Consider the following 16,704-nt stretch of genomic DNA (forward strand, 5'->3'; position numbering starts at 1 on the left):
TGGGCAGGCAGGGCCCGCACAGGCCGAGCAAGATAGCGCTTTCCTGTCTCTGGAGTCCTGTGCTCTGTGAATTTTTCGATACCATTTACAGGCCCAGGGAGCTTTGTTTCTACTGCCTTGACAGGGGCTGCTGGTGATGAAGCTGCCCACAGGAATGGCTTCATTGGTCCCCTCGCCCCTCTTCCTCCTGAGTAGAGGACCTCTGCTTTTTAAGAGAGGTTCTTAATAGAAGTTCTCTTCCTGGGCCGGCGCTGTGGTGTAGTGGTAAAGCTATCGCCTGCAGCGCCGGCATCCCATATGCGCACCAGTTTGTGTCCCGGCTGCTCCACTTCCGATCCAGCTCTCTTCTATGGCCTGGGAAAGCAGTAGAAGATGCCTCAAGTCCTTGGGCCCCTGCACCTGCCATGGGAGACCCAGAAGGAGCTCCTGGCTCCTGGCTTCAGATCAGCGCAGCTCTGGCCGTTGTGGCCAATTAGGGAACGAACCAGCAGATGGAAGACCTCGCTCTCTGTCTCTCCCTCTCCCTCTCCTTCTCCTTCTCTGAGTAACTGACTTTCAAATAAATAAATAAGTCTTAAAAAAAAAGAAAGAGGTCTTCTTCCTACCAGTTATTAGGGGAATCGCTTGAACAAGGCACACTTGTGGGGTTGCAGCTTTAAGCCACCATATTCAGGTACCTACTTTCAGATGCCTTGCTGGGCTCTGGCACTGGGCAGAGGCCTGCACCCTCCCTGGTAGGCTTTGTGAAAGGCAGGTCCACAAGGATAGCCCTTCTCTTTGGCCTCTCTGTCTGGAACCCCAAAGACTGAGCACTGGTGTTTAAGCTATGCCCTCACATCAGCGCATGCCCATACTGCTTCTTCTGCTACCATCACCATCTCACCAGGCACCTTCAACAGCCATTGAAGAGGCAGCATTTTGTGGGGGACATACTCTGCCTGCACCCCCTTAATGCTGGTGATGGTTCACTCATCATGGATGTTCAATGAGTCATTTCTCCCAGACCACTACAACTGACTTTGACCTTTTCAGAAAACCAACCCCACAATATTCCAGTTTCAATCCCATGACAACCTGAATAGACCCGAATGCAAGGGGGCCCCAATATGTCGTAGTGCCAAATTCACATTGCAGGTGAGAGGGTGCAGGCTAACAGCATATTGACGTCTGGAAATTTTGAACTAAATTTCCACATTCTCCTAAGATACATGACTTTGTACCTAAGAAGCTATAGGGACTGTTCCAAGCACTGGGTTTAAGTGCTATAAACAAGAAAGGTCACCTAACCCACCTGCCTGTCCAAAGGTCTTGCTTGTCCAAAGGAGAGCGATCTGTGGCGTTCATATTTCCAGATTTAGACGGGTCAGCCCTGCTCCCAAGGATTTGGGTTCTGACTGTTCTCAGGTGAGCCACATCTCACCATATCTCTGATGGGAGGGGGCTTTTGTGAGGAACATGGCCCCCACCTGGAATGATGTGTTTTAACATTCTCTCTAATTAGTTTTTCTCACTAGCTCTTGAATGACTCCCGCACTCTATAATTATTTCTTTCACTGGCACTTATGCCAATATTGCACCCTTTGCCTAATAATTACTGTCATTATAGTCACTCTATTTGAAATTTGGTGCCTGTGTGATAAACGGTTTTATTATACGTGTTTGATGGGAAGTGATTTCTAAGTGGGTGTCTATAGGAAGTCATGAAGGTATTGCTCTGAGACACATGAGAATGTTTTTGGATAATAAATAACCCAATGAGCTAAAAACATGACAGGTGCAAGCAGCAGAGAGTGGGTGAGGAAGCTGAATTTAAGGTGAATTCTTGCCTAGGGCAAATTCAGCTGAAGATCAAGCAGAGAAGGCCAATGCACACTCCTGGTCATAGTACAGTCCTGTGGCACACACCGGGCTTGCTAAGTCCTCAATACTGAGCAGAGGTCATTGTTAAGAAAGGTGAAGGGACAGGCCAGCACTGTGGCACAGCAGGTGAACTGAAGCTATCATGGGGGATGCTGTCATCCTACATCAGAGTGCTGGTTCCAGTTCTGGCTGTTCCACTTCCCATCCAGCTTCCTGCTAACACACCTGGGAAGGCAGCGGGAGATCTCCCTGTCATCCACGTGGGAGATCTGGATTGTGTTTTCTGGGCCCTGGCTTCTGCTTGGTCCAGCCCTAGCTGCTGCAGTTGTTTAGGGAGTTAATAAGTGGATAGATAATCTCTGTCTCTCTGTCGTCCCCCTTTCTCTGACATACTGCCTTTCAAATACATAAAGAAAGTTTTAAAAGAAAGATGAGAAGAAACACAGCCCCTACAGTGTTCAGCTCCCTGTCATCCTTGTTCCCTCCTACTCAACAGCCCACTCCCTATTCTTAGTCTTTAGAGGCCACTGGACTCCAATTCTAGTACTGGGTTTCTGGAAATCTGAACATTATCTCTGAGAAACTTCTTATCCCAGTGCTTTCTGTATGTGCGTTTGATTCTCCCCCACCCTCCAGGGAATGGAGGGAGTAACTCTACTTCTTTGCTACCAGAAGGTTTGATAGGGCAGGGTGGATATTACTGAAAAGTAGAAAGAAATAAGCAAAATTTATGGCCAGCTTTCAAAGCTTGTTCTGGGAAGATGGTCTCAGACCCGTCTGCCACATCCTGACCCTGGAGATCTGAGCTACCTTGCGTTATGTGGGTCTGTACCCAGCTCTGTCTTCTGCACTACATGGGCAAGCTGTATTTCTATTCACCTCCACTACCCACAGATCAAACTCTTACGTTGGCTCAGCACATTCTGTGGACCCACGAAGCTATGATAATTAAGCTCCACTTATTTAGTGCTTCCCAAGTGCTGTGTATTATGCTAAGTGCCTAATGTGCATTATTTCAGGGGATCCTCCTGCCCCTCCTTTGAGTTATGTACTGCTATCATTTCCTTGTTGCAGATGAGCAGTAACTTGCCAAAGTCACACGCTAGACGGGAGCAGAGAGAGGATTCTCAGTCACACGCAAGCTAACTGCACAGTCTACATTATCCTGTCTTCCAAATTCTGTAAGCTTCCAGATGACAGGAAGGTGTTTAGCAAATACTAAGTAAGACACCTGCATTACACCTGCTTCTCTACTGCACACGGCTTAACAAATGCTACACTTCTTAGCATCAGTGGACTACGGATTTAACAGAAAGTGACTCCTGAGTTCCTTAAGCATTTTTCCCCCTGAGACATTCCAGAGTTCTCTAAGTGACTGCTGAGTACTGGGAGTAATCTATGGGGTTCCTTCCTTTCCCAGCCCTGAGCTGGGGTTTTGTTTTCAAGGCTAGGGTGATGGTGGGTAGAGCTCCAGGGTGAGTGAGCCACAGGACATGAAGGGACAGTCGGTGCGGCAGCCTTACCTGGGCACACATACTCCTTCTTCTGCACATCCGCCACATTGAAGCCCCTCAGGTGCACAGGAGCCATGCAGAGCGTGAACTGGCCAATCGTCCGCCGCTGTCGCAGCCAATCCGAGAGCCAGGCCAGGTGGCAGTCGCAGTACAGGTGGTTGGAGTGGAGGCGCCTGGGAGGAACAGGGACAGAAGCCAGACTTTGTCACTTGACAAAGTGGGGAAGCTGCCTGTGGCTCAACAGAGTGGCAAAAATCTGTTGCCCCTTTGCCTAGTGAGACAATCCTCACGAGCCCAAGGAGGCATTTTCCCCAACAGCACTGAACATCAAGGACCTCAGACCTTGTATTGCTAAGCCACAAATGACAGTGATCTTCCTCTGCCAGCCACACTGAATGGATGACCCCACTTCTTGATAGTTATTCTATACTTTTCTTTTCCAAGCAAGGAAGCCTCAGCACACAGGAGAGGGGGAGGGACATTATCACAGTAACAATCCTGATTTGAGTCAAATTCCCAAGCGGTGACTCTATTGCAAATGTTAGTACTTTAGCTAGCAAGAGATGCAGCTGGCTCGAAGCATGCTTCTCCATCCCAGTGCCCGGCTTTGGTGATGTTATGGTGGAGATCTGCCGTTACCTTTACCTTTTCCTCATTCCCTCCACGAACGCCTCTCTGAACCCACTGCACGTGATGCTGGTGGGCCCCAAACCAATTCCACTTGTGTGCACCAGACAGGTGCAGCAGGGCATAGACGAAAGGGTGCTTTTGGAAGAATTACCTCTCTCCACTCTCCCATTTAAATAAGATGCCGTTCCTAACAGACAGAGAGATTTCCTGACCAGTTCTAGGACTTTCTTTGGCTTGTCCCTGCAGGGGCTGTGATGCAGATCTTCTCCTTCAGTGGGATCTGTAAGTTCCACATCTGAAGGGAAATCCCTCCTGCTTATATGACTTGAACTTCCCTTCCACTAAGTGGAAGGCCAACCAAAAATATGCAGCGCTTTCTGAAAGTTTTTCCCCAAAGTCTGTCTCTTGGTGGTTTCCAACATTTAATTTGTTCCAACCCTAGGTCAGCAGATGTGGCGGTGGGCGAGTTATAAATGCACCAGCTTATCATTCCCTTGGGTTTCTGATGTAAATTTCAGATGCCCAATCCCAGACATGCGAGTCAGCCAGCAGCACCCTGGGACTTTTCAAGTGCTCTGTGTCAAACCTGTTACTATTTAGTGGCATGCCTGGAGGAGCGACTTGGGCTTCCTCCACGTCTGTAATGGAAGAGCTGAAGGGCTCTTGACCACACTCCACTTAGCATGAGGTCAATCTGCCTAACACTGCCAAGTGCATCCTAACGCGGGCTGCGATGCTGATGGAGCCTTCTAGCAGCCGCACAGGCACAGACCTTAGCAGGTCAGGGCGACTGGGGCTGCCTTGGTGAGCCCCGGAGACCATTCCATCAGACAGACTAAATGAAATCGCATCTCACATAAAGTGTATTTTTTTTCTGCTAAAAAACTGAAGACTAATGATTTCATTTTAAAAATCATTGATGGGGGGCCAGTGCTGTGGCACGGTAGGTTAAGTCTCTGCCTGTAGTGCCAGCACCCTGTATGGCCGCTGGTTTGTGTCCCGGCTGCTCCTTTTCTGATCCAGCTCCCTGCTAATGGCTGAGAAAGCAGTGGAACATGGCCCAAGTGCTTGGGCCCCTGCTGCCACGTGAGAGACCCAGAAGAAGCTCCTGCCTTCAGATCAGCTCACCTCCGGCCATTGTGGCCATCTGGGGAGTGAACCAGCAGATGGAAGACCTCTCTCTTAGTCTCTGTCTCTCTGTCTGTCTCTAACTGCCTCTCAAATAAATAAATCTTTTAAAAAGTCGTTGCTGTAATTTTCTCTGTATTTCACAGCAGTCTGAATGCATTTTCATAGGCTCTCAGGGACTACAATGAGCTCTAAAACACTTTACTTTCTCCTTTGAGTTTCAAAACTCAGACTCCCCTAAGTAAGCTTGGTTTCCACTCACCCTAGTACCATAGAGAAAGGCAGGACAGGTGGGCAGAGGTGGGGGAAACCTCTAACCCTAACCCACAACTGGTGGGAAGGATCTCTGTTCTCAGAGGGAAACCAAGTCCTCTGTTTACTAAGCATAACCACTACCACTTTGTCAGGAGCAGAGAGAAAGGGAGCTGACACACTGTCAGTTGGCCACAATTTCCTACAAAGCAGGAAGGAGAGGAGGGCATTCCTTGGCCTGTGAGCCTACCCTGGGGGACACTGCCTAACAGACACAGGGTACGGCACAGTGGCGTGCAGAGGCTGAGACGTGGGAATTCTTCTGTGTGCCAGCAGAATGAGAGCCTTTTACAGAGTGTGGTTTTCATTTGGAAAGGCAGCTGCCCTCCTCGACAGTGGGGTATGGATGCAAAGGCAGCACGGATTCACTGTGAAGGCATGAGCACAGGTCCACCTGGTGGATCAATGCTTGCAAATTCCCATCACTTCCAATCAGGGGTTAAGAGATCCATGGAGCAACGAAATGAGGTTTAGGTCAGTCAGATCCTTACTGAGCTGATTCATTTTGGGGATAATCAAAAAGTCAAAGGTTTCCCTTTTGGAAGACCATATTAGGTTGGTTCTTTCTCAACCCTGGCTCAACCCAGACCCACGTCAACTCCCATCCTAACCTTGCTTCCTACCCTGCTGTCCACCTTCAGAAAGATTGCTCGCCTCCCCAGGGGGCCTATGGAGAAGTGGTGACCCAACAGGCTGTGGGAGCCAACGCACAGCTCTCAGAGAAGCCTGGGCAGTGGACAGGCTGTTCCCTCTTCATGGAATCTTGTCTGCCAGGAATGCTGGACAAGCCCAACTGGGCAGATTCCTTCACACCACTCTGAAAATCATGCTTGGGAGATCCAAGTGAAAAATCATCATCCCAAACACTAACTTTAGAAGAAAACTAATCACATTGATCTTGAAACCTGAGCTTGGACACTGCCGGGAGAGCTTATTTTAATGACTTCTAATAATTTTGGTGAGCATCATGGCACGGAGGGTGACCTCCACTGGCTCTGGGGCTTTGTGCAAGCTCTGGCCCCCACTGCCACGGCTCATCTCAACCATGCCCTTCCATTTTTGTTCGTGCTAAAGGGAATGAGCTCAGGCTCCAAGTCTGATATTGACTGCATGCTTTCTAGCTTTGACTTTGGAGGGTGACTTAGCTGTGCACCTTAGTGTTACCATCTATAAAATGGCAATATAAATGATGCCTCTTTTCTAAGGCTACTGTGGGTATGATGGATGGCAAGTGCTCAGCACAAGGCCTAGTATGCATGAAACCACTGAAGAAATGTTAGCTTTTGTGCTGACTGAGAGGAAGCTAACTCCAGAGTTCAGTCTCTTCCCAACCTATGGTCCTGCCTACACAAGCTACAGTGTCCTATGCAGACAGCAGAGCATCAAGGTGCCTGGGTGGTTCCTGCGTGTTGTTCTGCAGTCTTTTACTGATGGACACCTCATCCTCCATGTGGAAAAAAAACACTACCTTTAGAGAACAGCAAATACAAATGCCAATTTACCAAAGGTGCCTTTTAGCCACGGATGCTAAATTAAATTTCTAGCAAATCCTTTTAGAGAGGGTCAGTGTTCATTTTCTATAAAGTTTGCCATTCGGAATTCAATATAAAGGCTTTCCTTTAGAAATCCCATTTATGACTTCCTTCCTCTCTCCTCAACCTCCTTCCCCCCCACCAGCCCCCCTCCACCTTTAATTACAGTGAAGTGGGATTAGTCAGCTCGTCTCCAGGGAGTTCTATACAGAGCCATCTCTGAAATTAAACTAAAGAGAAAATGGCAGCAGGCAGGGAAGAGAGAGAGCAGAGGAGACTGACTGATTGATCTGAACTCATCAGACGAATACTCAGGACTACAGCAAAGAATGACAACAGACACAAGGAGAAAAAACACTCTAGCCTTCTTCCCCCACCCAAATACACCCAATGCTGGGGCCTAACCATGCCCCGCAACTGCATGGAACAAGCCCAGCTGATACTGTGGTCTCTTCTAAACTGAACATGACAAAGGGGGAAGGGTAGACCCCACAGGAGCCCCGTTGCTGATCGCCATGCAACATGCAGGCCCAGCACCCTCAGGTTCACTTTCAGCTTGCCCGCCCCTGGAGAGCCCTGGGCTGCACTCTTCCCACCTCGTCCCTGTTTACTGGGGGACTTGGAAGAGGTCTTTGAAGCCCAAATGGCTTCGCTTTAAAATTCTGTAACTGCACCATCCCATATCGAGAGGGAGGAAAAAGAGCGGGTTTGCTTGGCTGAGTCACCGTATTTAACAAGGCTTCTAAGGAGATATTTGGGAAGCAGAGATGGAAACTGGACTCAGATTATTGTTATTCTTTATTTACAATACTAGGACTTGGGACCGGTGCTGTGGCCTACTAGGCTAAACCTCCACCTGTGGCACCAGCATCCCATATGGGTGCTGATTCCTAGCCCAGCTGCTCCTCTTCTTATCCAGCTCCCTGCTAATGGCTTGGGAAAGCAGAAGACGACAGTCCAAGTCCTTGGGCCCCTGTACCCATGTGGGAGACCATGAAGAAGCTCCTGGTTTTGGATTAGCCCAGCCCCAGCTGTTGTGGCCATTTGGGCAGTGAACCAGCAGATAGAAGACTTTTCCTTCTATTTCTCCCTCTCTGTAACCCCACCTCTTAAAGAGATAAATCTTTAAAAAAATAACTAGGACTTGTTGGCTACACACTGTATACCAGACACATTCCTTGTTAAAGGGCATTTAGTATCAAAACAACTCTAGGTAAAGGATTTATTAACTCCCATCCAATGAAGCAGAGAAGGAAGAAAACAGCCCAAAGTAAGTGGCAGAGCTCACATTTAAACTTGGGCCTGCCTGACTCCAAACTCTGGTTCCTTCTTGGAGGACTCTACCTTGCTTCCTTATAAATTGCTTCAATGGTCTTTGCTTTTAATTTCATCTAGAGATAAGTCACTTTGTCACTAATGCAGTGGTCTCAGACTTTGTAATATTAACATTTCCTGGAGAGCTTGTTAAAAACAACTGTTGGGTCACACTCCTAGTAACACTGAATCTATAGGTCTAGGGTGGGCCTGGAATTTTCCTTTCCTTGTTTTAATTTGAGAGGCAGACATGCAGACACACACACACACACACACACACACACTCCTACCCACTGGCTTACTCTCCAGAGGCCCCCAACAGCTGGGGCCAGGATGAAACCAGGAGCTAGGAACTCAATCCAAGTCTCCCAGGTGGATGGCAGGGGCCCAACTACTTGAGCCATCCCTGATGCCTTCCAGGATCTGCCTTAGCAGAAAACTGAAGTCAGGAGCCAGAGCTGGGACTGGCACCGGCTGCTTTAATGTGGGATGCAGGCATATTAACCGCTAGGTCAAAGGCCTACCCTGACGCTTTGTGTTCTAACAAGCTGCAAGTGATGCTGTTTAGGGGCTCCCATTTTGGGAAATCAGATCGATTCCATGTTGCTTGGGGTCATGCATAGCTGGATGCTTGGAATTTACAGCCCAGCTTTCTGGATAAATAGTGTGATAATAATAATATTGCAGTCAACATCCTTACATACCAGCCACCCTACAGATCTAGTTTCTTCTGATCCTGACCACCACCCCCATTTATTGAGGAGGGAACTAAGGACACAGAGCTAATAAGAACCCAGCAGGGATTCGAGCCCTTTGCCTTGGCCCTAATTATTTGGCTGAAGACTCTTGGCAGCTGCAATGGTGATGTAACCACCACTGAGGCTCAAGGAACATGAGACACACATCAAATACGACCTCTCTGGAAAGGCCCACAGAACTGGGAGTGCAGAGAAACTGACCAAGAGATTTCTGTCTGAGAACAGAGGCGGAACCCTCCAGGTAATAAGGGAATTACAACTCCTCTTTGTTTTGGGCATCACAGGGAGATTGGCTTTCTGAGTATATCCCTGGAAGGCTTAAGTCCATTCAAGACATTAAAGATAAAGAGCCCAGGCATTGCATTCTAATTTCACAATATCACCCAGGGAGCCAGGGAGCAGGGGAATGTGGTGGGTGGGGCTTGGTGGGACAGACAGAAGGGAGGACTAAGACTCCTTCTCTTCTACAGGTCCCAGGGGAGAAAATGATCATAACTACTGTCAATGGCAGAACTAGCAAGTGTACATGATGCTAACAGAGCAAATGGAGAACCACTAAGCCACAGCTCTGTACGTCCTGTGACAAGGCAGAACAAATCATCTTTCCCTCAAGATGGAAAGTTTGAGCAAAGACAGTACAGGAAGGATTCTCACAGTCTCAGGATAGAGAGAAAGGAGTCTGTCTAGAGCAGGATGGTGGATCAAAGTACGGAGCCCACCTGCTTTCAATGGCCAACACGTCCCATAATTAATAGCAGAAAGAGGCATTTGAATACAGGACCCATGTGCCCAATCATAGCCCAGCAGGTTGCACAGGCAGCTCAGAGCACTGTAGTTCAGGCTGCCTCAGCTGGGGAGGTTGGTGCGGGGGGCGTGGGGCGGGGGCAGGGAGCTTTACTCACAGAGTTCGAATCTTCGGCATGTGGTTGAAGCTGGTGACCAGGATGCGGCTAATGTTGTTGTTGTTGAGGGTGCTGTAGAGACAGGAGAAAGGGACATGGTCACGGGGAGGCAAAACATTGAGGGGGAGGGGCATCAAAGTGCTTCTAGAAGGCGGGGGGAGGGATGGAAATGACTGCATATCCATATCAAGATGGACCTGGAGACAGTGGACGGGTCTCCAGGTAAGGAGGGAATTCATCGACCCCTTTATTCTGGTGGATCCCTATTCCTTTCTGGTGCCCTCTCAGTACTCATCCACCTTGGGTAATAACATGACTTCCTGAAGTCCTACTATGTGCTAAGTGCTACATCTCTAACTCTTTCAGCTACAAAGCCAGTCACATCTTACTGTCCCTTTTTCCAGAGAAGGGAACAGATACCTGTCACTTTGCTGGGTAACACACAGCCTTGTGATATGGGGATTCTCTTTGTAGGGGGTAGTCCTCAAAAAACTAGTGAACAATGTGTATTATGACAAAGCTATGCATGGATTTCAAGATTTTGAACCCAAATAAACATATCTATTAATTCCATTTCCCACAAACGTTTTGCATACCCTTATATTACAGATGAAGAGGTCAAGCTCTAGTTACCAAGAGGTAACCTAACTTTCCCAACAGCATAGCTCCTGAGCTCTGGAGGTGGGATTTGAAGTCAGCATTCTCCTGCTTCAGCCTCCTTGCCCTGTCCATTGTACACACTGCCTTGTACTTGTACCGTCTAGGCACCTTTTGACTCTTGAAGCACATCGTGGCTCAGGAGTCTGTGGCCTCTGTGAAGGCGGGCATTAAGTCTCCTTTCTCTTGTGCATTTCCGTGACCATGGATGCGACTCCTGCAGTGCAACGTTAGCACTGACTGGTACCTTTGCATAGGAAAAAGCACAGCTTTTTTGGGGGGACTGTTCCCAAAATGGACCCAAAGCACACATGGCTGCCTAAGGATGAAGGCAGGGTACAAACAGATACTCCCCAGGCTTACTGTTCTACATGGACCCTCTCTGGAAGCATCGCAGCTAAGCAAGGCCACCTGCCAAAGCCTGCAGCGTGACAGCGCTGGAGGGCCTTTCTGGATCAGTTGGCCCAGTAACCACTCAAGGGGTGACAATATGTGGACAGGCTGGGCCTGCCTCAGCTCCTGACCCCATTCCTGCCTAATTCGGTGTCCCAGAGAGCGCGAGTTTGAAAGAGCCCTGGGCGTTATTCGTAGTGGCCACTGCTCCTGCTCCCTTCCGTTTTCCGTCCTCCCAGGGCCATACCCAGCATCCTTCTCAGCAATCCAACCCTCCTCATCTTCTCCTGGGCTCCCAGTGGTCCCCACTGACCCAGCCCCTGGAGTTCAAAGCAGGGGTCCAGTGGTTACATTCTTCTTGCCCCAGAATATTCCTTGGACCCCCCTGGTCAACTTGTCATTAGTTTGCCCAGGGAAGCCAGAGGGAACTCTGCTTACACAAAGGCACAGAGCCTCATTCTTTTTCCTCCTTCCTTCCCCGGTTTCCTGGCACTATGCAGGCATCTAGGATGGTAACAAGGGACGGATACACCAACCCTACATTGTCTGCTTCTGCCTACTCAGTACCATTAACAATGCATCAACGCACACACGTGGCATCTTGTGAAGTTCAATCTATTTTGCCTTTTTTTTTTTTTTGTGCAGTGTGTATGTGTGTGTGTGTGTGTGAGGGGCATGGATCCTGTCTGTCTGCCTAGGAAGCCATCAGAAACCCTTATCAGACAACCCTGAAGCATTTATCACTCCCATCAGACCTGGTTCTCCTACATTGGCAAGGAGCTTCCTGGGGGTGAGGACAATGCCCCCCTCCCTTCTTCCCTGGCTTAGAAATGCCTTTAGGACAGAAATGATGCGTTCGTGTCCCTTTCCACCCATCTCGAACATGTAGCGTCACACCTGGGGAGACCTAGTTAGGGCTGCTGACTGATCACCGGACACAGCATCTGAGCAGGCGGCTGCTGTCTCGAAGGCGCAGAGCGGGTAGCCTCTGCACAGAAGGGGCATTGGACCATGGGCAGCCACTTGGCACCGAGTGGGGCTCACAGCCCAGCCCCCCTAGAGCTGAGTGCACAGTGCAGTTCCACGTAGGGCTTCAGCTACAACTGCGTCCGGCAGCGATGACTTATTAATGTATTACCACACTGATATTTAAATGCGAGCTGTAATGAGAGCTATAAAACATTTACGATAATAGCAATTATTCCAGGACCGAAATGACTAAACACCGTCCTCAGACTTTCATGATTTGCTGCTTGGGGCTGGCCAGCACAGGGATGTCAGAGGGCTGCTGACCTCTTGGACACTGATCTCCATGGCAGCTATGGGTTTTGTTTTCCCAATAAAGACAGATTTATTTCGCTTCTAGTCTCAGCAGCTAGTGCCAGCAGAGAGAGCACTGTGCTCCCTCTGGTTCCTGAGCCCCATCTAAGCAGCTGGCCTTTCGTGGAGGACTTGTTATCTCCCCAGTGCAGCGGAGATGGTGCGCACAGGCCTGGAAGGCAGGGATCAGGTAGGCGCTGGCTCCACCCCAGGTCAGTCTCTTCCACTCGTTCTACCCCTTCCTTTATAACATGGACACAACAGTACCAATCACGTGGAGTTTTAGTGGTGATTAAATAAGATACAGACAATTGCTAGGATGCACAGAGAGCTTACAGTGTGCCAGACGGGCTCTGGGCGGAGGGTGCTTGCTTGTACCATCTCATTGAACTCCTCTGATCACCCCACAAAGCAGAACTTCTGTTACCTCTGTTTCGTGAACAAAGCCGTGGTTGTGTCAAGATTTGAGTTCTAGGAAGCTGACTGCAGGAATGAAGTCTGTATCAGTTTTCTACAGTTGCTGTAGCAGACTATCACTCATGTAGTGGCTTCAAATGTATTCTTGCACAGTCTGGAGGGTAGAAGTCTAACATGGGTTCCTGGGGCTAGAGGAGGGTGAGGAGACTTCATTTCCTTGCCTTTTGCCAAAATTTTAGAGGTCACTTATAGCCCTTGACTTGTGACTCCTTCTGTGTATCAGTCCAACCTCTATTTTCTGTTGTCACATCCCCTACTACTCCCTGTGGTCTCCTGCCTCCGTGTCCCCTTGTGGTGCCATCTGGAGTCTAGCAGGATAAGCCAGGGTAGCTTCCCAGACTTCCTTTGTCCATATTAAGTGATTCGTTCTGGAATGAGGATGTGGACTCCTTTGGAGGGGCGGTTATTATCCAGGTGACCACTGTGCCCTCAACAGAAGACATATGAACACTTAGCCTAGTGCATAGTCAGTATTCAACAATCACTAATCATTTTTCTTGTAGCCATTGATCATGCCACTTGATCCTTGCAGCACCCTGAGGTTGGAATTATTATCCCCACTTTAGAGTTAAGCAACTGGAAGCTAAGAAACGTTCTGGGGTTTACCGAGGGTGCCATCTGAGCTCCTAGTGGATCAGGACTCACTGCTTTTTCTTGAGATCACATTTCCATGACTTATCCATGGCCTTCTGCTTCTTGGGCAAGTTTGTCACTCTAGCACAGATACTGTCTATCACCTGCACCCCAGCACCCAAAGCATACATACTGCATGAGCCTCTTGTCCTATAAACCACCTCGAAAATGAATCCATGGAGAAATGAGAGGTTCAGTCTGACAGTGACACCCTTCGTCCTGCCCCACAGGATTGGTGGGCCGTGTCAAGCTGAGGTGACCTCATCACCCTCACCTCACTGACTCGCATCTGCTGGAGGAGCTTGGCTAGCCTTAGAGTCTAACTCCAACCTCAACCAGTTTGCCTTTTTTTTGACTGGCAGAGTTAGACAGTGAGAGAGAGACAGAGACAAAGGTCTTCCTTTTTCCGTTGGTTCACCCCCCACCAAGTGGCCGCCAGGGCGCGTTGCAGCCAGAGCGCTGCGCCGATCCGAAGCCAGGAGCCAGGTGCTTCCTCCTGGTTTCCTATGCAGGTGCAGGGCCCAAGGACCTGGGCCATCTTCCACTGCCCTCCCAGGCCACAGCACAGAGTTAGACTGGAAGAGGAGGAACCGGGACAGAATCCGGCACCCCAACCGGGACTAGAACCCAGGGTGCCAGCACTGCAGGTGGAGGATTAGCCTAGTGAGCCACAGCACCGGCCCAGCCAGTTCGCTCTTTTAGAGAGATTACAGGATAAAAGGTGCTTTACTGTCCAAATACTCAGGTAGCAGTTGGAAGTTTCCTCCTTAATGCTCCTAATTCAACATTTTCTAACAGGTTTCAAGCTCAAGTTCAGTGTCAAAACAGCTCTATAAACTTCAGGATTGCTGTGGCCTCCCTCTTCCCCATCATCACAGGCTACTGAATGGGAATTGCAGTATGGACCACAAATAGAGCCATTCCCCTCCTCCTGGTATTTTAAAGACCATTTCCCTCAGTCCCATCTCTGTCTTACAAAGTCTTTTTACTCATGATAAATACTGTACTTATAGAGATAAGTTTGATCTGTAAACTGCCTCATTAATCTTTGGTTTTATTATTATCGGAGCATAAATGCCTAATGAAAAGGAATTTTTTCCAAATCCAAATGATTCCCTTGGACAACGCTACTCCTACCAATGAATCCCACTCTCTTGACCGAAGCACTAGAAAGGATCAATTAAATGTTGCATCCACGTCACTAGGGGTCTGTGGACTGACTGCACCTGCAATGCACTAACAGAACCCTAGTGTCCTAAAAGAGCCTGTGCTCCCTTGTGTTTCTCAGCTAAATATCAGAGAACTGTGGCAAGACAAAGGCTCCCCAGGAATGGTGAACGCATGAGTAAGTAATGCACATGGTGGTCACTCCAGAGGTCAAAAACTACCTAATCCTATTCATCACAGCCTGTCTTTGTAAAAAAAGTTTTACCCATTCATTTCTGTATTGTCTGTGGCCGTTTTTGTGTTATAATGGCTGAGTAGTTGCAACAGAGACTCTTGGGCTGCAAAGCCTAAAATATTTACTATCTATCTTTTTATAGTAAGCACTGGTTGGCTCTGGCTGCTCTAGAAGTAGGCCATTTCATTCCTGTCTGTGCCAGTGATTAAGTGTAATATGCTGGGCAAGTCATATTAAGAAGACAGTATTAAGGGTGGGCATTAACACCCATTACCTTGCCCACATCCCACTCTGGAGTACCTGGGTTCGACTCCTGGCTCCGGCTCATGACCCAGCTTCCTGCTAATGCAGACTGTGGAAGCAAGTGGTAATGGCTCAAGTGATTAGGTTCCTACCATCCCTGTGCAAGACCTGGATTAAGTTCCCAACTCCTGGCTTTGACCCTTTGCTGGGTCATTGCTGATATCTGGGGAGTGAACTAGCAGATGGGAGCCCTCTGTCTAGCTTTGTCAAATTAAAAAAAAAACAACACACATTTGGAGGTTAGAATGGGGAACAAAAAGAGGAGGATTATGTCAGAGGCTTTCAAGACTTAGACAGGGGGCTGGCACCGTGGCGCAGTAGGTTAATCCTCTGCGGTGCCGGCATCACATATGGATGCTGGTTCTAGTCCCAGCTGCTTTACTTCCAGTCCAGCTCTCTGTTATGGCCTGGGAAAGCAGTGGAGGATGGCCCAAGTCCTTGGACCCCTGCACCCATGTGGGAGACCTGGAGGAAGCTCCTGGCTCCTGGCTTCAGATGGGTGCAGCTCCGGCCATTGTGGCTATCTGGGGAGTGAACCAACAGAAGGAAGAGCTTTCTTTCTGTCTCTCCCTCTCACTGTCTGTAACACTAACTCTCAAATAAAATAAAATCTTCAAAAAAAAAAAAAAAAAGACTTAGACACAAAAGCAAATAACATTTTCAGCAAATAACCCCTAAGCAGCAAGTGGGCTTCCAAAGCAGGCAGCTGAACTATAGAACCTGCACTCCTTGCTACCACGTTATACTAACATCTTGGAAGCCACCACTTCTGATACCTGCAGTGCTATGATGGAGTAAGAACCCAGGAGGGGGGCTATTCAAGGGATAGCGGCAGGTGAACCTACCTTGGCTTGTTCATGGAATGAACCTGGGCACCAGTTCTCCAAGTATGGTCCCCAGATCTGCAGTATCACTTGGTAATTTGTTAGAGATACTCGGGTTTCAACCAGACCCACCAATCCAGAAACCCCGGGATAGGCCCTACTCCATGTGTCTTAATGAGTCCTCCAGAGGATCTTCATGCAAGCTCATCTTTGAAAACCAATGAACCAGGGAAAATGCTAAGAACAACATCTTGACTTAAATGCAGAGGACAGTATTTCGGGTATGTATATTGGGACCGAAAGCCTCCTTTACGTAGGGCTTGATGTTTTCCCACTTAGGAAAAGGAACAAGCTTTCAAACAGTAGATGGCCCTCAACGGAGGTGGTGGATCATAGTAGGAGAGTTCCAGCTTGGCTTCTGGCCCCAGCTCTCCACTGTTCCCTGTTGAGTGCAAACATGTGGCTCTCTTGCATCACTCAAGATAGCCATCTCTGATCTGGAGGAGCTAAGTCCAGCTGCAGCCACACCACCCTGGCAACCTTAATAGGGCTGACATTTCCCTCTGTCTCCTCTGATTAGGCCATCACTTTATCACTCTGTGATTTCCTGGCTCTGGGTGTAATGTGCCTGTTGTGTGTCCATAACACCATGTAATTGGCTCTAATGCAACAATATTATCTGTGGGCATGTATCACATAATTGCAAAACCAGGGATCTGAAGTGCCAGTGCAGCTTCTTAGCGTG

The 16,704-nt window shown here is 48.6% G+C and overlaps 1 protein-coding gene across 1 annotated transcript in view; it reads right to left on the bottom strand.

Moving 5' to 3' along the window:
* SLIT3 (slit guidance ligand 3) overlaps positions 1 to 16,704 on the bottom strand; it is a 642,229-nt gene that overhangs the window by 136,868 nt on the left and 488,657 nt on the right. Inside the window, exons 7-8 of the mRNA XM_002710368.5 lie at positions 9,951 to 10,022; positions 3,384 to 3,547 (exon numbers count right to left, since the gene is read on the bottom strand). Coding sequence (XP_002710414.3) covers positions 3,384 to 3,547; positions 9,951 to 10,022 — 236 coding nt within the window. The remainder of the gene's footprint in view (positions 1 to 3,383; positions 3,548 to 9,950; positions 10,023 to 16,704) is intronic.

The sequence above is a fragment of the Oryctolagus cuniculus genome, chromosome 6 (genome assembly GCF_964237555.1).
Source record: "Oryctolagus cuniculus chromosome 6, mOryCun1.1, whole genome shotgun sequence".
Classification (NCBI taxonomy): domain Eukaryota; kingdom Metazoa; phylum Chordata; class Mammalia; order Lagomorpha; family Leporidae; genus Oryctolagus; species Oryctolagus cuniculus.